Genomic DNA, 23,997 nt, shown 5'->3' with positions numbered 1-23,997 from the left:
AGCATCTGCTGCGGTGGTGCTCTACACTATCCTCTTTTATACACTATCCTTTGCTTGAACAAACATGCCCAGGTAGAGGCATGCTAATAAAAGCCTCTCCACTTGGCTCAAAAGCATCATCCCTGCAAGGAAAGGATTAGCTCCCCATAATTTTTTATCTGCTTCATCTGATTTAAGCATCCCTGCACTTGGCCTCCTGGAGTACGCAGTTGCTTCTGCAGCAGCTCTCCGCCCCAGCTGTTTTGGAAGGACCCACTGGTCCCCATCTGCCTGTACTGGCTGCACCTCTGTCTGGAGGGAGAAGGTAAACAGAGAACGAGGCGTTCATGCTGTGTGTAACAAATGGCTCTTGGTACCGACCGAGGAAAATTATCTCACCGAAACAGATAAAGAGAAAGGGTAGGTTTGTGTGGTGCGGTCCGGACCTCTCCTGACTCCCGTCTGTGACGTAGGCTGTGCCTCTAGCTAAAAGTCCCTTCTGCCCTGGCTGCCTGCCCCAGACCCAGCTTGTGGAGGCTTGTGCGTGCCGAGGACCTGCCTAGCGAGTGCTCAGCGCCATGTCTGTGACAATATGCCAGTCCATGGGCTTCGTGGTGTCCGCTCTAGGAATAGGAGGCATCATCGCGTCAACATGCATGGACCAGTGGAGCACCCAAGACCTGTACAATAATCCGGTGACAGCAGTGTTCAACTACCAGGGTCTCTGGCGCACCTGTGTCCGGGAGAGCTCCGGCTTCACCGAATGCCGTGGCTACTTCACCATCCTGGGGCTGCCAGGTAGGGCTTGACACGAGGGCAAAGAGGTGGGAGGGCAGAGCCACAGGCACGTTGCATCCCACCTACGTTGTCTGAAGCTGTGCGTGAGCGGTGGTGATCAGCAATTTTCGGTGCAGAGAAGGGAACCCAAGCCTCAGCCAAAAGGGACCTCAGTTGCTCACCCTGGTTGGATGACAGGTCCCTTGGAAGTATCTCAACCCAAGCCCTGCTCTCATGGCCAAGCTGAGGTTCAGCAAAACTCATTATAGCTGATAATGCATCAGGTTCCTGAGGTGTTGTCCAGGCAATACACCTGGGGTAGGAGCTGCTCCGTGGGGTGATCTGTCCACTGTGCCGTGCCTGGCTTGGGTATATATGCTCCTACCCCAGCTGCATGGCTGTGCGTGGCTTCCCACCAGAAACCACTAATATTCTTGGCATCAGAGAAGATCCTTTTCTAAGAGGATATGTCACAGTTCAGCTCACTGTATTTCTGTACGGGTTAACACCACCAGGCTGGATTTCTCCCTAATTCTCCTTTGGTTCCAGTTTTTTCTTCCACGGGTATCATTCCTGTCCTGGTTGTGCCCAGAGTATCTAGGGGTGCAAACAATTAGGTTACAACAGGATTATCTGGGTTTTCTTCTTGCCTTAATACAGTGAGAAAAAAGGCACTTAGACTGTTATATCCATCTAGCCTCTGTGCTTTGACACAGCAAGAATAGAGGGAAGAAGCCAATTGTATCAGCAAATCATTGCAGAACTCCTGCAAAATGGCATTTCCAAAACACAGAGAAATAGGCATTGTGCACAAAAATGGCTTCTTTCACAAGTAGCCTATCTCTGTGCAAATCAAACCAGTATAACGCGATGCAGCTGGGGCCTCAGACACCCATAGGAGGGTTTTTTTCATCCCTTCAGCTGTATTTCTGTCACTCATCTCTGGATCCTCGTTCCCAACTGGCCTCTGGTGTTAGCTGTGCTGCAGCATCCCCGTGCAGGTGCCAGTGATGCCTGTGAGCACCTTCCTCTTGCTGGAGCCCTGGTTTTGAACACCCCTGTTTGTCCACACAGACTTTGGGGCACAGACCTGCATTCTCCTAGAAGGGGGTGGGCCTGATCCCGCCTGAGGTGGTGGGTACAAGTGAATGAAGGATGAGGTCTGAAGAGGGATGTTTGTGCGAGGCTTGTGTTCACACGCTGCTATCACAGTCAGCAAAACCCAGCAGGGAAAATGCGTGCGGCAAGCGGCAGGACAGGTTGGTGAAACTCCAGCAGGCTAATTGCTTATAGGTAAAGAGATTAAAGTTGCCATATGAGGAAGAAAAGAGAGGTGTAAAAAGCAAATCCTCCTCCCCGCACACATACTTCCATCACAAGCTGCAGAGCTCCCTCAGTTCTTCAGTTCTGAAAGCTTAAAATTACAGAAAATGTAACTCTAGAGAAGAAGCAATTAAACTTTTCAAGTATTCAGCTCTGGGAACTACTTTAATCTTTGAAGAAACCAGAATACTGGAGATTTGGGAGGTTTTTTTGTTCTTTCGAAATACCTCCATTGCTAATGTCAGCATTACAGTGAAAAGCTACAGCTTTTCTTTTGCAGTTCCCAAGCCTCCAGTCTGGTGTCTGTTGGGTGGGTATTAATTTCCTAAAATGGAAACACACAGCGGCGTTGGGGGGATGGATATCCTTCATTTCACAGATGGGCTGGGGGAGATCAGTCTGTCCTTCCTTCCATCCAGCAAGCTCTGCGGACAGAAAGGGGCATCCTCTCCTAAATGTCAGGGTCTCTAATGAATCGGTCACCTCGGAGTGGAATTACCATGTGTGATTTTCTGGGCTTGTTGCAGTCGCCTACAAAAAGGGATTTAAAAAAAAAAAAAAAAAAAAAAAAAGCAGCCCAAAGGATGAAGCATAAGCTTTAAAAATAGAAGCGGGTGAACCCCCTGAAGTTGCTATCCTCATCCTCGGTGGTGTTGGAGAGTCAGTGCCTTCCCTGATGGTGTATGCCCACATGAATATTTATGTACTTTTGTCCCAACAAGATGATTTCTGTGACCGGCTCTATCAGCACTGCCCTACAAAGTGAGGTGGATATTTTTTCCTTTTTTTTTTTTTTTTTTAATAACAGGGCTTGCTCTTCTGAAGTCACTCCTTTGCTCTCCCTCCCTCTTTCCCCTCCTGTTATATATTGTCTGACAATTCCAGTCTCTGGAGGAGCTGGTGCAAAACCAAGGGCCCCACAGCTGTGCTTTATAGATTGGCTCCGTCTCCCGAATTCATCTGCTCCTAGGGGCATTTCTTCCCACCCGCCGCCAGCGAAGGGCAGCTGTATCCCAACCAGGGGGAGGGAGGGTGGAAAACAGTACTAAAAATCAAATTATTAATTTGCAAAGATATTATTTAAGTGGATCATCGCAGTGTTTATTTTAACCGTGCCGCACCTTGATCTCCATTGAACCCCCCGTGCTAACCACACCATAGTTAATGGTTTGTCAGCATTTCCATTATAAACCCCTATTTATTATTCTGACAATGGCAATTTATATTGGGAACAATAGTGCCGGAGTGAATAAAAATAATAGGACTCTAGCAAAGCAGCGAGGTGACCTGAGTACATCAGTGAAGTTTTGGTTTCCGAGGGTATTTTTTTTTTTTTCCTCAATCCCTCGCTCCCATAGCAAAGATTAAACTTGTCTTGCCCATCATCTATCTTCAATTTAGTTGGGAATTTTAATTTCAAAGAGATTGAGGAGAAAATCAAGATAATAGATGAAAATGAGAAATAACACAGGTAGTTTATGGCTCTCCCCCTCATTGCTCAGCTATAAACAGTCAGTCTCTGGTGAAATATGTCACTTGAGAACTAAGCTTGTTTGTTCTGATTTTGCTTTCTCTTATTATTTTTTTTGCTGCTGGCTTTGGTGTATTGGCAGAACCTTACTGTGGTTGTCTGGAGGACATGGTCTGAATTTGAACACACAAATAATAGACAAATAGCACTAGCTGGGCTCTGGCAAGGCTGGTAGTTTCACCTAGTGTGGAAGTCACAAGGCACTTTCTGCTAAAAGGAGCATTTTTCAGTTCCTTACAAGTTTACTGAACTACAACAACACGTGCAGTAATTTTCCTGTTGTCTGTCTTGGTCTCTTATTTCCAGACCTCTTCAGCTAGACTGGCTCAGCCATTTTTGAAAGGACATTTTGTGCTTAAGTCAAAACCCCTTTTGACCCTTCCCAAAAGGCTGAGGCATCTCTCTGCCATGGAACAAAAAGCTGGTGACTTGAAAAATAAGAATATTTTTGCTTTTCCAACAGTAAACTTTGAAAGTCTGAGAGCACCCTGGTAAAGTTCTGCAGCTGGTAAACACGTATGTGTTCCTAGAGGGGTCAGAGTAAAACTAGCCCATGGGAATGTAATCGTGGCTGTCAAGACTTTTGCATAAAACAACTGCTTTCAGTTTTGCTGGTGCAAGGTGGCGGAGATGAGCAGATGTTCCCCGAGGAGAATCCATATTGCAGTCTCTGGATTTTTTTCTTCTACATCAATGACTAGGTTTTCTTTTTTTCGTACAACCAACGCACATTTAGTGGCATAGGCCTAGTAAAATCCTTGCTCTGAGGATTTTGGAGAAAAGGTAGTCCCTTGGCCAAAGAAACAGCATGGAACTGCTTTGTGCCCAAAGTTTGTAAGGATGGGGACTGCTAATTGCCGTGTCATGATCCTCCACTGGCAATGGCCATAGTAAAGTCTCATCCAAGCTCTGCTTGCTACTTAAAATGCTTTGACCCCCTCAATTAATCTCCAAATTTTGAAATGTCTTCAGGCAACTGCTGTAAACTGCTTCAAGTCTTTTGAGACTACGTTTCATGCACAGAAGGGTTTAGGTGGCCCAGGTAGGTTGCAGACTTGATGTAACCTACTAAGGGGGTACATGAGGCTGCAGTGGGTTTGCGTTCACAGCAGGAGCGGAAGGAGGTGTGGAGATGGGGAAAGAGCTAATGTGAGACCCTTAGAGAGGTCTCGGGCACCCCGGTACCCAGTGACACTCAGGGTGGGCAGAGGTGGCAGAGAGCCCAGCGGGGAATGTCAGGAAGCTAGACACCTTCATCACATCCTTGCCACTGTCTCGTGCCTTTGCACCATGAAAAGACAAGAGACGTGAAAAATAATCCTAAAGGAACTGGGCTGAGGGTCAGAAGAAGAGCAAGGCAAGGGAAACAGCAAGAGGCTGTGGAGTTATGGGGCTGGGCTACAGCTTTATGGATATGTAGGGAAGGACGCGGCTTCATGCACCCCAGCTCTGCTGAGGGACCTCCAAAGCTCCTCTGGACCACCTGAAGACCAATAGGATAGAATGGGTCTGAGCTGGGACGGAGGCCTTCCATGACCCCTTTTCCCCACTGAATTTCAGAAGTAAGCCCTTCTCATGCTATGGACTAGTGGACCATATGCTCCTGGAGGTTGTGGTCACCACAGCAATGGAGGAACAGAAAGAGAAGGGTGGGTTTGCTTTGTTTCGGTCTGAACAAGCTGCAACTGACTGGCAGGGTGTGAGCTATATTTGCAAATTTTAAAGTAAACATGAGCTGTAGGTAATTTTTATGGGAGAGGCGGTGATAACATTCAGGAGTTGCAATGGGCCCAGTGAACGGTTTTGAGATAATATAGAGTCAACGCCTGGGTAGATAAAGCAAGTATGAGCTGAAATAAAGGTTGTAGAGGGGAGCGGTCACAAAGGACCCTTCTTTTTCCTAGTTTGGTCAAACCACTACAGATGTCCCAATATTCAGAGTGGGACCCCTGTTCTCTGCTCCTTGGTGAGGAAGCTTGGTCTTTGTAAGAGCCGTCTCCCCATCATGTCCCTTCCTTAGATGCTGCTCAGCATTACCACATGGCGTGGCAAGACCTCTGGCCCAAGCACTCAAGCACCTTGCTGGAGACCGAGCAACAGGCACATACTTGGAGAGAGATCACCATCCTTCAACAACTCCAGGCTGTAGGCATCTCCCAGGGGTGGCTGGAGATGAGTGTCAGGTTGTAGTAAAGGTGCTTAGGCATGCTCTACAGTATCGTGTCACCTGACCACTTTTCAGGTTGTGCTCTGAGCTGACAGTTCGGATAGAGCTGCCATGTGATCTCCTGTTATTTGGCTGGGTGCTGAGAAAATGAGGCGATAATTTTTTTGCAAAGGGAAACATATTTTTCCCTGTCATGAGCGGTTCAGAAACAACCATGAACAATAAGCTTAAAGTAAGAACATTTCAGAAAGGCCGAGAATATGGGCTAGGAGAAGGGTTAGGATGGAAACAAGTTTGTGGTTTTTTCTCCAGAACTTTGCTTCAACCAACCACTGAGGAAAGTATTTATGGGAGCTTTGAGTTCCCGGTGTATAAAGCATGATGTTAATCAGAGCATGAGAAATGGCAGGCAGCTAATGCTGGGATGGCTGGATAGCACCTTAAGCAATATGCTTAGGGGTGAGCAAATAGAAACCCCTCCAAAACACAATAATTTTTCAAATACAGCAATATCTGGAGTGCTAAGCATGGTTGGATGACTGCTTGCCTCTTGGCTAAGGACCGCAGCATGATCTTTGTTGCTGAAGTTGCTTGCTCAGCTTCATTTTTTGGGGGAGCATGCATGAGGTTTCAGGAGGGAATGCGCAGCCCCGTGCTGGTTAGTCCTCTTCAGAGACATGATTCAATTTGGCCTTCAAAATCAAAGATAGATCAGTTTATCTGGGCTTTCTTGTATGTCTGGAGATTGTTGATGATATATGATGGCTCCACTATTGCTCTGAGGTTTTGCTGCCCCTGAGTAAGAGGGATGATGAGAAGCAGCGTTCCCCATCAGCAGGAGAAAACCGTATCTCCAAGGAAAGGTGAAGCAGCACTGCCCGAATGGCAACCTTCAGCTCAGGGCATAATTAGGGGCAATCCAGGGGATGGCCCTGTTTCCAATGGAGGGCGGGGGGGAGGAGAAATGGGGCCTGGGAGTGTGAAATGGTGGAGGAGGAGAGAAGATCCCTAGTGGCTTGAAGAGCCGCTCCAACAGCACACACAGCTGAAACCAGTAGAAAGGGTGAGAGGAAGGAGTGGTGGCTCCCCTCCCAGCAAAGCAAACAGGTGGACATGGTACACGGGAGGGCCACCTCCACTGGTACTCACTCAACCACCCAGGTGTCTAACTTAGCAGAAGCACCAGTAGTTTAAAAAGTGGTAGAAATTTTTGGAAAAAAATCTGGAAAAACAATGTTTGCCCTTTGTATTCCCCCTCCACCTTTTCTTTTTCCTCCCCAGGGGTTATTTTGGGCTGTGACCAGTCCATGGGTCCATTTTTCTCTGCAGCCCTGTGAGCAGTTGTACGCTAATGCTGCCAGGTGACACCACCCTTAGGAATAGGTGTTATGTCCCAGAGGAACATCTGTCCCTGGGACATGGTTTGAAGTGGTCATCTGGAAAAAGAGTGATGTGGTCTCTTACCACTAGATGGCAAGAAGGCGGCAAGTCCTGGGGCATGAAGGCGAAGAGTCCTGGAGAATGGCTGGGGAGCATCAGGGCTTGGGTGCAACCAGCTTTTCAGGCTTGGAACACAGTTCTGACTGTGGGGCAGTGAAGGATGGGGTGGAGAGCTGGCCATGTTACTTGTTTTAGCACTTATTGTCCTCCCAGCTTCTAGGCTCTCCCCAGCCCTGATTTTTCACGAAACATTATCCAAGATGAGATATCTGTTCTGCCTCATGGAGGATGACCAGCTCTTACCATCTCTGGTTCTTGATGACTCACTTCTATGTTTTTTGTTCACACTATTATTTTTGCTGGCAAATTTTAGATATGCTGGAGCTAGCCCTTCCCCTAGTATAAACTTGCCAAGTCAGTGGAAATGACTAAATTTGAATAAAATTGCTGTAAGCAAAGACATCTTGGGCCTGACCAAGGAGGGATTTGGTGGCTGTGATTTGTGTCTACCAGACATGTGAATTGTGCCCCGGATGCTGCAGCAAAGTCCAGTGCAAAAGCATTTCTGTCTGCTGCCCACCAGCTTGTGTCACAGCCACAAAAGCAAAAGGAGTGTCTTGGGTGGTCGTTCTCCAGGAGGAAGAAGCTCCCCTCTTCCTGGTGGCTTTCACATGGCATCACCCATGGTATTGACGGTGCACAGAGCGGTGTCGGGATGGGAAAAGCGGGAATTTGTTTCTAGGTCAGGGCTGAAGTAAATCAGTCAGAGCGGGGCATTAGATGAGAATGGATGAGTGTGAAGGCTGGAAGGTCCCTGTAACTCACCGTGCTCTGTCAGCAGAGTGGCATGGTGAATTTATATCGCTCCCCTGTGCCCAGCACTTCTCCACTGTGCAAAGAGGTAATTACTTTCCTAATTTTTGTACTCACCCTTTTTTCCAGGACCATCCCCCCAGCCAATATGGACAAGCACCTTCCAAATGGTCCATGTGGCCTCTCCTCCTCCACACATAGGTTTCTAGTGGGGCCACATGATGGATAATGGGGATGTGGGTGGGAGGAGAACAGGGTTGCAGGAGCTTTGCTGGATCAGTTTGGGGCTTGGTGCCCAGGGTTATGCCATGGTCATCATCCAAGGCAGCCTTGGTGATGCTCGAAGTGGCTGCAAAGGGTGGCCATGTCCCTGTTTGTTCCCTGGGTTGAGCTGGTGGCCCCGCATCCTCCCGCAGAGCTCACCGCTGGCATCCCTGTCTATCACGGTGCCTCTTCTGCAGATGCTTACATGGGTGGTCGAGTGTAGAGGTGTCCCTGACTTGGTCTGATGGTAGATCTACTACCCGCCCTTTGCATAAGCAGAGGGCTGGGGAGGTGGTGACCCGGGCTAGGTGCTGACTTCACCTGGGAACATGGTCCTTCCCTATGCCCCTCTCAGCACCTTTGCACCATGCCAAGCACGCAGGAGAAGGCCGATGGACAGCAAAGGGTTTCGGTGGGGGGACGGCGCATGTTCCAAGTGGGTTGCCTAACACTTGATGGAATGTGGCTGCTTAGCTGGGGAAGGACAAGCACTTCTAAAGGACAAAAGCTCATATCTCCGGCCCTGCCAGCACAAACCTACCCAGTGAGAGTGAAACTGGACTATCTTGCAAAAACACTTTGAGCAAACACACCGCTCAATGGAAAGCATCTGATAAGAGCTGCTGCATTTCTGGTGGCTCAGTCAAGAGGACTTCGGTGCTCCCATTAGGTCTGCGGCTTCATCAGGGCTGTCTCACCTCCTCACTCTGGGGGAGACACCATGTCCACGACCATCTGCCAGGTGATGGGGTTCATCGTTTCGTCGCTGGGTGTTGCGGGGTGCATGGTGTCCACTGCCATGGATATGTGGAGCACGCAGGACTTGTATGACAACCCGGTCACAGCCGTCTTCCAGTATCAGGGACTGTGGAGGAGCTGCGTGCGGCAGAGCTCTGGCTTTACGGAGTGCCGACCATATTTCACCATTCTTGGGCTGCCAGGTAGGGACAAAAGATACACCAGTTTTAACCCAGGAGCTCTTCTATAGCTCTGCACAGTTTTCATCCAAAGCAGGAGCAGATATCTTAAAGCACTTTGTGAGGAATAAAATTTTGAGGCTACTCAGTCTAAAGAGACATGCGTGTTTCTTACCAAAATAATACCTTTACTCAGTGGAGGTTACAACTTGGAACACGTGTAGGTGCTCTCTGGATGAGCATCATGGGTTCAGCCCCGTTGCTGGCATAAATCAGCCCAGCTCCACTGATGTGAGGAGAGTGAGTATGTTTAAACTCCCAGATATTCTGCCCTTTTGGATCAAAAGACAAGGAGAATAGCCGCATGTAATTTTTGTGTTGTTATCAAAATAATGGTTTTTACAGAAAAGAATTGAAATAATATTTTGTCCAAAGAGAAAACTGGAGTTGGAGAAATCTGCCTGCGAGCAGTGTGTGTGGGAAGGGTGGGAAGGGGAAAGGTGGGCTCAGTTGCTTCACATCACCTGGTGAGTTTTAGTGGCTGCATTAGTAGATTGCAGAGGGATATGACTTTCTCATTTGCTTGCTTGCTTGCTTTACAAAAAGAGATTTTTTTTTTTTCCCACCCCACTGCAAGTGAGGGTATTCTGTGTTCCCAAGCTATCTGGAGCCATGGGAGGGGAACAGCCAGCCTCCCCATGACCTGCCATGCCTGTGCCCTGCCACCTGGCAATAAATATGGACCCGAGCGTGTTTTTTGTTCTTGGTGCACAATTGCAAATAGGTACAAGAAAGCAGTGCTGCACATAGGCCTTCTGCTTCCATTGACAGGTGTGGAAGAGAGCACGAGGTGGGCTCTCAGCCCTGTATCCTCAGAGATGCCAACCTTACTTCCCTATCGTGAGGCAGGAGGGAGTTTTTCTGGTGCAGACCAGTGCATAGGTTGCAATGTTTGCTCTTTGAGCAAAGCCCGTGACCGTCCCGAGGGGTGCAATGGAACCAACGTGTTTCTGTGTACCCAGCCTGGCGAAGCTGCTGGGCAACTTCTCTTTCATTCGGAAGGGCAAAATTGATGTTTGGAGTCACTTCTACTATGGGATCGTTTGTTTTAAATAATAAAAAACATATTTATTAAACTATATATACAAATGGTGATCAATATATCTACATATCCTTATAATGATGTGTGTAGGTGATTGTGCTTTAAAAGAGCAATGAGGCAATGGTAACCATCACTGATGCCAATTTATCAGAATCAAGATTTTACTTCTTATGTTATTTTTAGATAATATAGCAATAAGGAACCATGCAAAGCAGTCACAGGCATTTTCTATTGTGTCTTAGAGTTTTGTTCTCTTTATGTGTCAGTTTAGTTGATGAGTACCTTAAAATATAAGGAATGCCCCTGTTTGGTTAACATAAAACCTCATTTTTTTTCCCTAAACTTTTTATATTCCATTAATCATAACTGGTCATGAAGTTAGATTTCCACCTTTGTATTGTGTATTATTGACAGAAATGCCAGTGATGTTGGTTTAGATGAGTTTAAGTTGGTTTACTTCACTCGCCTCTCACTACTCACAGCAACACTGGGGGGAAAGACAACTCTCCAGTTTCATTTAGGTCTGAAGGAGAGAGTGATGCAAACTGTGGTTTCGTATCACTGACATTTATTGTGGTGAATAAGCTTGCATTTCTATATCTAGAAATAAACATTTCTATTGTTTTCTGTGCGCATCATCCCTTAGTATGAAAATCGAGTGTGCAAAATGAGCAACCACGCGTGTGCAAGTGTGAAGCAAAGTCATCCTACCTCATGCAAACGGGGTATGCAAAATGGCAGGGAGTTTCTGTGCTTGACTTTAATTACAGGGCTGTTTGCTAACCAGTGCTCCTGATACAATTTTTATTTTTTTTCATTAGTCTCCTATTTTGTTTGCCTAAGCCCTTCCGCTCCTTCCTTCCAGGGGAGGTCGTTCACCTTTGGATACCAGCTCTGTACAGAGGACTTTTAATGGATGCCAAAATTCACTCGAAACTGCAGTGCTCTCTCTTTCCAAACAGCTCCCACTTTCAGTCCCATGAGCCAAGTGAAGAGGCCTTCATGGCACGGCAGACCTGGGAGCACTTTCTCCTCCTTTCCATGCCTTTCTGGAGATGGTGCGTAAGTCAGCCTCATGGAGAGAGGAATCACTGCTGACGACTATTTTGCATTTTTTCTGTTGTGCCCTGCTGTGTTCCTCTCTCTTCCCTTTCCAACAGCTGCAGATTGCTCTGTTTCAATGGAGGTTCACCACCCTTGGACTTCAGTGCTCTAGCAGAAATGCAACATCCCAGGAACTGCTTGGTTTGGCCTGCCTGTTGTGTCCTTCCACGGGCACCCAAGGCACTGGGAACATCTCTCCTGAGAGCCCACAATATCCCTGTGAGGTCTTAGCTTAGGGTCACTTCTGTAAGGGTTGAGACCACCACGGTGATGGTACCCAGGAACAATAAGGTCTGTAGGAAACATCCCTGGAATGAAGGACTGTTCTGGGGACAAGGACCTTCAGGACCATCAGGATCCATAGTGTCTTGTGCTGTCCTGGAGTATCAGCCTCTCCTGCCTGCCCCGAAACAAAAGCAGTTGGAAGAAAACTTAAGTAACTGTAAAGACAAATGAGTATTGTGATTTTCTTCTCTTTGCAGCTTTCGGCTTTGCATAAGGTGCTGCATGAACAACCTTTGAGGGCTGATAAGGCGTATCCGCCAGCTTCTTGTTCTCTGATGAATAATAACTAATGAGCTCGCACCTGGGGGCTGATGAATGTGAGATTGAAAATCCCAGGCTCGTTAGCACTTGTTATCAGCTGATAAGGGCAAATTGAGTCATAAGAGCAGCAGCCCTGGTGGGACTGCCAGATGGAAGAAGGTGGTATATTCCTAGCCTGTGGGATGGCAGACCACTGGCTTCCTTGCGCGTTATGGTGCCAGCACGGTTCTTCTCAGGTTCCCAGAATGGTCAGGGTTTGAAGGGACCTTCAGAGATCATCTAGTCCAACCCCCTGCCAAAGCAGGGTCACCCAGAGCAGGCTGGACAGGAATGCATCCAGGGGGGTTGTGAATAACTCCAGAGAAGGAGACTCCACCACCTCCCTGGGCAGCCTGTTCCAGGGCTCTGGCACCCTCATAGGAAAGTTTTTCGTGGTACCCCACAAGCAAGGAGACCCGCATGGGCACCTCACCACCCACCCACCCCAAATGCTTTCCTGTGGAGGGTTTATAAACACATCCCTTCTCCCTCCCTGTGCAAGACTAGCAGGGTCTACTCCTCGCTCTCCTGCACCAGTGCCTTCTGCTCCAGTCAGGCCATACGGGACGCTTGGGCCCCATGGCCATCCTGGACAGCCCAGCAAAAGGAGTGACAGGCAAGCTGAGTGAAGTCCCTGGGGCTGCAGGATACATTGCCTTCCCCTCTCAGTTGGTAACAAGCCCATGTCATCTTCCTTGAAGATGGACAGTCATGTTGGGGGGAGCATCAAAGCCAAACCCAGGGCTGCAAGAGCTCGTGGGAGGGCAAGAAGAGGCTGTGATTCTTCTTAGCCAGATCACAACAGCCCTTGAAATACTTTCAACCACCCCCTCCCAGTGCTCTGCCAGCCCTGCCGCCTTCCTGTCTCTGCTGGGGACGCATGTACAGGTGGGGAGGAGAAGTGGCTGGGGCCAGCACTGAATTGCAAGCGAGATGGGATTTGTGCCACCTTATTAGAAAATCATCTCGGTATTCAAATGCATGGCCTTTTCACTTCACTTCTCCATTTTAAAAGGTGCAACTTTCCCTTTGTTTTTTTTCCCCTACTTTTCTATTGTGGCCAAGAGGAGCCTGTAGGGTTTTTGCTACCTTCATCTGGCTGACAGCAACGCTCAGCTCCCACCAGCATGACCCACCAGCATCACAATCTGCCTCCAACCAAGCTTTCCCACCTTGGCAGCAGCCTGTGAAGCAAACTCAGGGCTAGGTATTTGTTTATTGTATTAATGAATGTGGGTGGATGTAGGCAGGACTGATATTACAAGTAATGACGGAAAGGATATGCTGGGGGAGGTCATTGCTGAAGCTTTGCTGCTCTCCCTTGATGTATGTGTAATGTTTATCAAGGCAATTTTCCTCTTCTCCTGTGCCAGGAGTTTTCCTGTAAAGCAGGAACATACAGAGCTTCGCTTTGAGTCGCACATTAGTTGGAAATACCATGGATAGCTGGATGGAGTTGTCTGCTGAAAAAAAAAGCTTTCTCAATCATTGTAGTTAGGAAACAGACCAGCTCAATTACAGCTGAATAAATCATTACTGGTGCTGATGAACGTATATAAAAATTATGTTGAAGCTGTCAAACACCTTAAATAGTTGAAAAAAACCAGCCACATTTCCAGAGGTGCCCCATAAAAAAACACTGAGAATAGATTTGGTGCCTGTTTTCCAAGGCATAGTCTTTGCTTTCGACAAATGAATTGCATAATATGTTCAGGGTTTTCTTCTTTTTTTGTTTTTGGACAGAAAAAAATCTTTAAAAACTTCCTAGGGTCTTACGAATCTCTTGTCAATTTGTTTTGCAGCGATGTTCCAGGCTGTGCGGGCCCTCATGATCGTGGGTATCGTCCTGGGCATCCTTGGCCTCCTTGTGTGCATTTTTGCTCTGAAATGCATCCGTATCGGCAGCATGGAGGATTCTGCAAAAGCCAACATGACTCTGACCTCCGGCATCATGTTTATTGTTGCTGGTAAGTGTGTGGTGTCGTGTCTTTCATGTGCGAGGTGTCTTGGTTACCTGGAATTGACGACCGGGGAAGTCTTCATGTGCTTCTGGTCATAGGTAGCAGCCTCTCTGGAGGAACCCAAAGCGTTGCTGCTTGCATGAAGTTATTGGCATTTGTCTTCCAGCCTGCGCTTCTGGGGACAAGTGGCTTCTACCTCTGCTTAGTAAAAGAAAAACAGAAGTTTGTGTGGAACAGAACATGGAAGGCTGAAAAAACCAGCCCATGGAAAAAAAGAAATTAAATCTCTTCATTTGTTATGTGTATATTGTTGTTACATACTATTATATCCTTTATTTATACATAAATGGTTTTATGAAGAGTCTCAGGCTTTATACATAATAATTTTATGAAGAGTCTCAGAGTTGTGGTAGCCTAGCTTGTAATTTTTTAATACTTTGGTTTATCAGGGAGGCTGCAGGAATGCCTACTGTTGCTCAGCTACCTCAAAATTACAAATCAACTTACACTTACAGGTTTGCCCACACTTTATTGCAGAGGAGTAATCAAATCAAATCCATATCCTAATGAAGCGAAGTAGAATGGCCCCATCTAAAATCCTTACAGTTGAACAGCACTTACTTTTGCTGGAATATGAAACATGCAACACAACTTCAGGATGTGCAAGCTGGACCAAGGAAACCACCTTCTGCAACACTGCTTTGATTTTGCACTTAAAACCTATTGTTTTATTGATCTGAGTCAGTGGGTTGAGAATTTGACCAATGAGGCTATTGGAAAAGCCCACCGCACTTTCCCAAAGAGAGGATGTCTAAAACGATGATGTGGCTGACTCTTGCAATGGGACATCCCTTGGCTGAGTTGACTCATTTCAAAACAAGGTTCTTAGTCCCAGCTAGTTGAGGAGTTGGGTACCCACGTGCCATGGTGGACCTGGCCCTTGGTCACATCTCTGTGAGCAGGGGATTGTGTTTCTTCCTAAAATAAGGGCTGCTTTCAGAATAGAAGTTTTAAAGACTGTGACACTGAAGTACCACAATAGTGATGGCTATATGGGGACCTGAGGCAGAAGCAACACTGATCGCTCAGTCCCTCCCCAGTGTTGTGAGTAATTGGATTTCAGGAAAGACTCAGAGGTCTTGGTGGGCGTGATGAGGATAAATAAGACTTGGGGTGCCCAGAAAAACTGGAGTCCATAGTTACCATGTGTATCTGCCCTTCTGTCTGATCTCAGGTCTGTGTGCCATCACTGGAGTGTCGGTGTTTGCCAACATGCTGGTCACAAACTTCTGGATGTCCACAACCAACATGTACCAGGGAATGCAGAATGTCCAGAACAGGTAGGTGATCATCTGGCTCAGGGTACTCCACAGTGCAGATCTCCCTCAGGGCCAGAATGTGCTGCAGCTGAAGGAAAGGCAAACTCTGGGTGCATGTTAGTCTGGCCCCAGGACTTGGAAGATTTACTGAGTCTGTCTTATCTCTACTAGAGATAATTTGTCCAAGCAAATTGGCTGGCATGTCTCTGTTCACGCAGCTCAAGAGTGAGGTAGAGACCCCACTGAGGACAAGCCTGCAGGTGGGATGGTGCTCACAGGAGCTTCTGCAGGACCAGAGAGAGAATGAAAATGTTCAACATGTTTCAGAAGCAGCAGACTGGACCACTGTGACAGCACTAATCAGCCACATCTCCATGTTTTGTAGGTACACCTTTGGCTCAGCCCTTTTTGTTGGCTGGGTGGCAGGTGGCCTGACCCTTGTAGGAGGCATCATGATGTGCCTGGCTTGCAGAGGTCTGATTCCAGAAGAATCCCGGTAAGCCTACCTGTTGTAGACATGGGAAGGTATTGCATGAAGCCTTGGGTGTTGGGATAGTGTACAGCCAGCTCACCCCAAAACATGTCTATGTGTAATACCACTGTTGGAAGAGTTATCATGGTGATACATCTGTTTGCCCTGTATCATGGGTCAAAAGTGACCATTTCTCTTCCCTGTCTACGTGACTTGCAAACAAATAGAGAGGGTGGGAAAAGTCAACCTCAAAATCTAAAATTTGCAATGTGCTGGCGAAGCCAGGCCTGTTAATTGTTGCTTTGATTGCAAATTACATAGCAGACCATCAGCAGGTGTAGATTGCATCAGCTGAGCTATGATTTACATCAGGTAGGTCTTTGTACACCTACGTAGCTGGTTATTGTAGGTGGGTCCTTCTCTCAACCAAGGATTCGCTCATGGGAAATAAAGGATAAGTTTACAAAAAAAACAGGAAAGAGATTTGCTGCTTGTCCATGGAGGGTTGATTCTGAGCTCATTGAGTGGCTCCACATGATGACACAGTACGAAGTTGCCTAAAATCCAGCAGCGAACACGAGCACTGGGTGCAACGTTGGGTAGTCACAGACCCTGCAGTGGCTGATGCCATCTTTTGCGTCTCTTTCAGTTACAAAGCAGTGTCCTACAATGCATCGGGGCGGAATATCTCCTACAGAACGGGGCCATATAAAGTTGGTTCTGGGTACGAACCTGAAACGAAGACTAGGAAAGGTGTAGGGTATGAAGAAGCTGCTCGAAGCGAGGATGGAAGACGCTCCTACCCTTCAAAATACGACTATGTCTAGTAGACTTTCTGGGCTTGAGATGCGCTATCTTTCATAAAATATTTTTCACTTCAGAAGCAAAAAGTATATGCAAACAGAGCAGTCTGTAAATAGGATTGTGTTTTCTATCATGTTTGCCCTACTCTGAGGCTGTACCCCAGCTTGTTATCAACATCGGTTTTATTCGACTGCCTGCTAGTATGCCTACCATGAGGAGGCCTGTAACGAAAGTAATGCCTTTTCATGCTCTCAGAGTAGAACAGTTTGCTTATATTTTACATATAAACTCTGATATCCAGGACCAGGATTGTGCCTTGTGCCCTTTTCTAGTTCTTCTTATAGGTTAAAATTCCCATTTAAAATAGCCCAGATGTAAAAGCAATGCTACCCCACTGCCTTTTTCCCTTTGAGCAGGCTTTCATGCAATTAGGCAATGTCGCCCCCCTACTTTCTTAGAGTTTGGAGAGGTGAACAGCATCCCGTGACCTCGCTGCCCTCTGATCATCAGAAAAAACAGTGCTTCGCAGTAATGATAGCGTGCCTTTGCTCTGGTTTTGCCACCCAATTTTTTTTTTTTAGAACAGGTCAAAAAGCAAAAAATTATGATCTAGTGGTCCCCTATATTAATTTTCTGTGTATTTTAAGTAAATTCAGTTGTGTCCTTTTGGCTGTAGCCAGTGCATACAGACCCCATACTCATGGCATTTTCCTCCCCGGTGACTTTTTCTACTCAGACACACCTTTGCTTTGCTGATCTGCTGTGATATTTAATCTGATTTATGTTACTTAGACATTTGCTGTAACCCGTGATACCAAAGTGTATTTATTTCTTCTGATCTCTCCAGGGAATATCTATAATCCATTGTTATTCCTATGCTAGATACTTGCTGTAATAGCTGAAAACCTCTGTGTGCAACCGGTGTTCCTGCAGATGCCATCTTTAATGATGCCAGAAGAATTTCTCATTTAGAATTAATTAGAGTTACATTTGGAGCAGAAATCCCAGGGAGCATTAGATGTGTAACTCCATACTGACATTGGGACTTTCTCATGTTAATTCTTTCCCCAGTGATGTGAAGATTAACTCCTTAGTGGGACATTGCTTCTTCTAGACAATCCATCGGAGAGGAATTTTATTTGAAGGGGTCAGAGGAAGAGAGACAAGAGCTTACATGGGAGGGGAGACCTGTGTGCCGTTAGCAGGTCCTCCCACCTGGCTTCAGAGCACATCCTAGCAAAGCTCTGGGTAAGGGATAAGTTCGAGAGAAAAAAGAGGTCCAAAACCTCCAGAGTAGCCATTTTGATAGATATTTGCAATAGGTTTTAGACGAACTTTTAGTGGTTATAAGTTCTCTGCAGGAGTTCACTGGCAAAATTGTTTTGGTGAAATGCTGATACTTGTAGAAGCAGAGCTGAACATTTCTCCAGAGTTGGACCTTTGGTAGGTCAAGCTACCATCCTAGCTGGCATCTCCGGTGGCTTGTATCAACAGTGAGGGCAGGCTGCACCACTGAATATGAGCACTTCCAGTGGGCACAGACTGTACTCATCAGCTCTCCATAACCATCACTTCTCCACAACCATCACCTCTCCATAACCACTGGCTCTCCACCACCACATGGTGTCACATCTCCAGCACAGGTCCAGGAGATGCAGAGAGGTAGCACCTCGGGCAGGTCAGTGAGAGGAGGAGGGAACTCTTGGCAGGGTGCAGCACCAGGTTGGAGGAGATGACCACCATGCAGAGGGGTGGCAAGAGCTTCCATCCAACAGAAGCTCTTGGTCCCATCTCAGGCTGGACATTGGCCCCTGCTGCCACATGAGGGTAAATTGCTACCTCTGCTGGATGTCAGCTCTGGCTCTTCTTTTTGTAATAGCGAAGGACTTGTTTTAAGGATCAGTTTTAAGGAGAACCATTCAGTTTTGCAGAGGTAAATCCCATCCTATTTTTAAAATATCAATATTCTTTACAATGGATTTTTCCCTGTCTCTCAGTATAGACTTAGCTTTTCTGCCTCTTTATTGCATGCTGGGTTTATTTTGTTTGTTTGTTTGTTTTGTTAGTTATTTTTTTTACATGAATATTAAAAAAGAAAAAAGTCTTTAAGGCCAAAGTCACTGTTTTCACTTGTTCTCTCCTTGTCACAAACAGCAGCTACCAGCGTTCCTGCTCAGCTAAACTCACCCCATCACCCCAACTTCAGGTTCTGCAACAAGTATGTGTGGCTGAGGGAAAAAAAATGAAAGATGAGCCTTTTTTTTTTTTTTTCCCTTTATAAGACATAGTTATAGCAGTAAAATAGATGAATAAGCATCAGGGGACCCCAACTCCTTGATGTAATGAAACCAGAGGTCCTGCTGGGAACCTGAGCTTGCTGGGGAGTACAGTCCAAGCAAGTGTGTGGGTCTTTTGGGTTTTGAGGCCACTTTGAGTCCAGCATCTGCCCAACTTTCAAGGTAGCAATTAAACACTTCTAAATACTTCACTGTTCTTAGGAGGGCAGAAAAAACGCTGGTATGCTCTTACTCCTGCCAGCCTCCACTGGTAAGGGGCTGAAAAGGCACGGGAATGTTTAATTTAGATAGGAAATGTGTAAGTGGTGGTTAGGTAAAGGTACACAGGGTGATAAAAAATAGAGGAAAAACACCCACAGAAAATTGAAATACAAGTTTCTGACTGCATTAGAACAAAAACAGGCGTGCGCATCAAATCACGAGGAAGCGCCTTTGAAAGTTACATTTTATTTTTATGCAACACAAATACTCCGACAAACCCACTGAGCCAGCTATCTCTCGGTTTCACTTTGATGTGTGCAAGCGTGTAGATGACAAGATTGCGGGCAGGAGCGCAGCAGAGAGCGGCAGAGAGCTGAGACAGAGCTGTATCCGGGAATTCCTGCCCTCCCTGGATTTCTAATCTTCCAACATCGGTTTTCATTTCCTTACCTCGGCCAACAACTTGCGGTATGAAAAATTTTAACGCAGGAAACTTTACTGAAAAAAAAAAATAATCAAATTCTGAAGCAGAGAATCATTTATTTATGAGCCTGTTTGCTGTGTAACAACAGCTGATATTACGGCTGCTCCCCTCTTTTTCTGGACATTGTGGACCTTATCTCATGGTGGGCACCTCTGTGAGTGGTGAGCATCATGCGTCGGGGGAATGACGGAGTGGGGAGGACCAGCGTCCACAGCCACGGCGCTGCAGTTCCTGCTGCTGAAACCACTTGGTGGTTTCCCTGCCTTGGGACACCCACCCAAATATCCCCTTTTCAAGCTGAACTCATCTGTCTCCTAAAAGCTCTGCAGCTGAAACCACCTGCTTAAGGAAAGAGCTGGGTGTTTGGTGAGAACAAAGTGCCCATTTCCAGACTTTCCTCTGCATCCCCCCAGGCTAAAAAAAATAATAAATGAGGATACCCTAATTATTTCTTGGACTTTGAGAAAAAAGTGAGATCAAAAAGCCCTCACAGAGTGACCCAATGTTGTCCTGGTGGCTGCTCATTGTGTCCCAGTGTTGTTATCTCCCAATGCCCACAAGCAAAGGACACACACCCCTGTGCCACGTTCACATCCCATGGTCGCAGCTGCACAGGGAGAGAGGACACCCAGCCCATATGCTGCCTGGGGAGCGCCCTGGGGACACCAAATACAGCCTCTGGCATCCCACCCTGTGCCTGGGTCCCCAGAACTTTACCCTAAAGGGTGTGAATTTAGGCTCTGAAACTCATGCATGTGGTCACCCCGCAGGCAGGGTAGGGTGGCTTTCAGAGCAGAGCCCGCATCATCCTACCTGGCTGCCCTTTGGGAGGAAAAGTTAAATATTTGCTGGGCTGAACCGGGCTTGCTGGTTTGACCAACTGCACAGCACCAAGGAGGTTAGTGCCTCTAGAAGGCTCTGGCTGAGTAAAGACTGGGAATAACGGGAGCCCAGATACTGCAGATCTCTTGGCCCCATGGATAAATCCAACGTCTCCTCCTACGGTTGTTACTGGTGAGGGATGGAAGACCCCTGGCCAATTATTTTGTCTTTATTGACAATAAACTGCAGGGCAAAGGATGCATTGGGTAGAACTTGCAGAGCCAAGGGAGAGGAGTCAGGGAAACTGTGATTGGCAACCTGTGTGTGCATGTGTGCACTCACTCAGAAATGGTTTTGTTTCCATAAATTTGATCGTCCACTGAAAAATGCATATCCTGTTTCAGAGGAGCTAATTAAATATAGGCTTGTCTAATAAAGCAAACGCTGAAAAGGCTGTGTGTATTATCTGCCAGCAGAGCTCTATATAGGTTCTTTCTGAGCTTCTGCAACACTTATAAGTATATGAGAGCATGGCAGATTTGCATGGACTTTGACCAAGGGAAGCAAAGACCCATATCTGAAGCTACAAATTGGACTATGAGATAAGAACTCTCCTGAAATCTATATGCAATTAAAAGCCCAATCTTCCTTCCTATAGTGACAAGGTTATTGCTTTTATATAGCTGAACAGAGATGAATGAGTCTACGGATTAATAGCACTAAGATTTATGACACTGTGCTTGCCCCAAATATTATGGGAGAATAGCTCTCTGGGTGAGATATTCCAGCTGAATAAATTTGACAGGATTTTTCTTTTCCTTTATTTTTTTCAGCTTGGTATTATTTGGGAGAGCTGCGTTACATTCAGAGATTGTTAGTGCTGGGGTTTGGTTATCTACTAATTGTCCCACACATAATCATGCTTTATCAAAGTATTACCCATAAATGGAGCCCCAAGAAGACAAATGCCATTGAGAAAAACAAAGATTTTAAAGGACATGAGACCCCCAATGGCATTAAACTCCTGGTGAGGGTCTGACCACCGGTTTCAGTGTAGCTGTGCTGCTTTGCACCCTCAGGAAGTGTGGGGGGGTCATGCCTCTGCCCCATGGGGTGCTCTAAATGGTACCGCTCTGTCACACTTCCTCCATGCTGGAAGCTGGCTGTGCAGGCATCAGCTGGAATAGTGTTCGTAAAGCCAACCTCAGGTTTCTCTTTGAACCCTCAATTTACCATGGCAGAGCAAAAGAAGTCCCTTTTTCAGGGGGAAACCCTGGTTGGCATGGCTTCTCCCTCATTAAATCACCCAATTCTTTATGCTGCTGGCTCTGAACTTGTTTTGCTGTTCCCAGAGACTCCAGAGAGGATGAAGCCAAAGAAGACACTTCTGGTTGGTAGGAGATACGAGGTTTCAGTAATTGTTAAAGACCATGGAAAACTCTCCATGTTGTGCTGAACTGAGGACAAGGTTGGAAAATTGGAGGGAGGAGAATAAAAACCTATGAAAATTGAAGGGGAGCAGTCTGGGTGTGGGAGGGATGGGGTTACATGCCCCGGTGGGGGCTGCAGGTCAGGTCAGGGGGGTGAGGACTGGGCTGTTTGCACTGGAGGAGAGGTAAAACCATGGCAAGGGTCATGCCCAGGAAAAAGCATGGGTGGTGGACAGGACCTGCTCCTCCAAATCACGCCATGATGCTAGGGTTGCAGCTCCCATCATTTATGAAACTGCAGGGTTTTTTTTAGCTTTTCAGGAAAAGCCTCTGGGTACCAAGCAGCAAGGATGGGCATGTGTGCTCCAGCCCATGGACCGAGCCTGCTCCACCACCCTCTAGCAAGCAGTGGGCTGGCGGTGGACAACCACAGCATGCTGGTGGGCAGGTCTTGACCCAAGGAGAAGGTGTGAAGGTTTGAGGGGGAGGGGATGTGGTCTTGGGCTCTGAGAGGGGCTGGCAGTGTAAGGGCAGGGTGCCTGTGGTTTGCACAGGCCACCTCTGCCTGCAGCAGCCTCCCTGTTGCCTTATGGCTTTGCAGCATCATATCTTTACCAGGTGAGGGAAATGAATTTTGGAGTCAGCTCCTGTTCCATTGTCATTCTCCTGCGGGAGAAGCTGAATTTGTTTCTGTAATGGAGTCACAAAGAAATCTTTGTGCCAAGGAAGTACCAGGACACCTGTCTGCCTATTTAACCTCAGCTGTGCGACAGAGTCCCTGCTTGCGCTTCTGACTTTCTCTTCCACCAAGTGCTCTCTGCTGCCTTTGTTTTCTTTCACTTTTTTTCGTATTCCCCCTGGCTGCAGTAATCCCTGCTGCTCCCCGCCAGTTCGGCATAGAATGATAGAATCATTCAGGTTGGAAAAGACCCTTGGGATCATCGAGTCCAACCATCAACCCCACTCTACAAAGTTCTCCCCTATACCATATCCCCCAACACCACATCTAAACGACTCTTAAACTCGTCCAAGGATGGTGACTCAACCACCTCCCTGGGCAGCCTGTTCCAGTGTCTGACCACTCTTTCTGTGAAGAATTCTTTCCTAATGTCCTATCCTGTTGCAGCTTGAAGCCATTCCCTCTTGTTCTATCGCTATTTGCTTGTGAGAAGAGACCAGCACCAACCTCTCTACAGTGTCCTTTCAAGTAGTTGTAGAGAATGATGAGGTCTCCCCTCAGCCTCCTCTTCCTCATACTAAACAGTCCCAGCTCCCTCAATCTTTCTTCATACGACTTATGCTCCAGGCCCTTCACCAGCTTCATTGCCCTCCTCTGCGCTCGCTCCAGCACCTCGATATCTCTCTTGTATTGAGGTGCCCAAACCTGGACACAATACTCCAGGTCTGGCCTCACCAGTGCTGAGTACAGGGGGACAATCACCTCCCTACTTCTGCTGGTCACACTATTTCTAATACAAGCTAGGATGCCATTGGCAGCACAGCACGAGTGCCCGGCAGGTACCCAGCAATGTGGCCCAGTTGGTGTCATCAAGAAAAGGACAGTGCTCTAAAGAGGGGCTACACAAACAATTGCTTTGTCTGAGGAAGGAGACCTTAGAACAATAGGGGGGAAAAATTGAGTAAAATTTTCTTTTCTCAACAAAACACGTTGACGGAGTTGGCATGGCTGGAGTTGCTTCTCCCCCTCCTCTTCATCACCTGGGATAACCCAAAGTGAATCTTCATGGTTCCTCCGTGCCCACCACGCATCCTCTGCCACACGGCTTACAGCACGCAGAGAACAACTTCCCACAGAACATGTTGGATCAAGATGTCCAATCTGAAATAAAAATGCTTTGTCTGTATCTATATTTATTTATTTGTTAGAGTATGAGCGCCACCTTTCTCTTAGCACAAGGCTATCAGCTATTTTTGGAGTCTCCCAAACTTTGGGGAAGTTTGGTCCCACCTTTCTGGCATCATCTGGACTTAGTGGTGAGTGCATGAAGTTCACTGCAATGGCTCAGGAGCACCTCAGGCATGAAAACTGGTGGTAAAACGAATATAAGAGTGATTCCTGTGTTTGTTGGCAGGTGAATACGTGCAGGAGCAGAAGAGCAGCCGGACCTGGGGCCGGCAGGGTTTGGTCAGCCACCGGCAGAATGGGTGTGATTGAGGTTTTTAGCGCTGGGCAGGGCACCTGCC

The 23,997-nt window shown here is 47.0% G+C and overlaps 1 protein-coding gene across 2 annotated transcripts; it reads left to right on the top strand.

The window, feature by feature from the left end:
* Window positions 1-557: 557 nt before the first annotated feature.
* On the top strand, window positions 558-16,581 carry CLDN18 (claudin 18). Of its 2 annotated transcripts, none has more exons than XM_074153760.1 (5): window positions 558-777; window positions 13,805-13,969; window positions 15,198-15,303; window positions 15,668-15,778; window positions 16,404-16,581. In XM_074153760.1, exons 1-5 carry the CDS (start codon window positions 558-560, stop codon window positions 16,579-16,581), a joined length of 780 nt encoding a protein of 259 aa, XP_074009861.1. The 2 variants fall into 2 exon arrangements, with proteins under 2 accessions (XP_074009861.1, XP_074009860.1); XM_074153759.1 differs by lacking the exon at window positions 558-777 and adding an exon at window positions 9,016-9,235.
* Window positions 16,582-23,997: the final 7,416 nt, after the last annotated feature.

This window comes from Numenius arquata, chromosome 9 (genome assembly GCF_964106895.1).
Source record: "Numenius arquata chromosome 9, bNumArq3.hap1.1, whole genome shotgun sequence".
NCBI classification, from domain to species: Eukaryota; Metazoa; Chordata; class Aves; order Charadriiformes; family Scolopacidae; genus Numenius; species Numenius arquata.
Note: the sequence above shows the minus strand (reverse complement) of the source record. Positions and strands in the feature narration are given on the sequence as shown.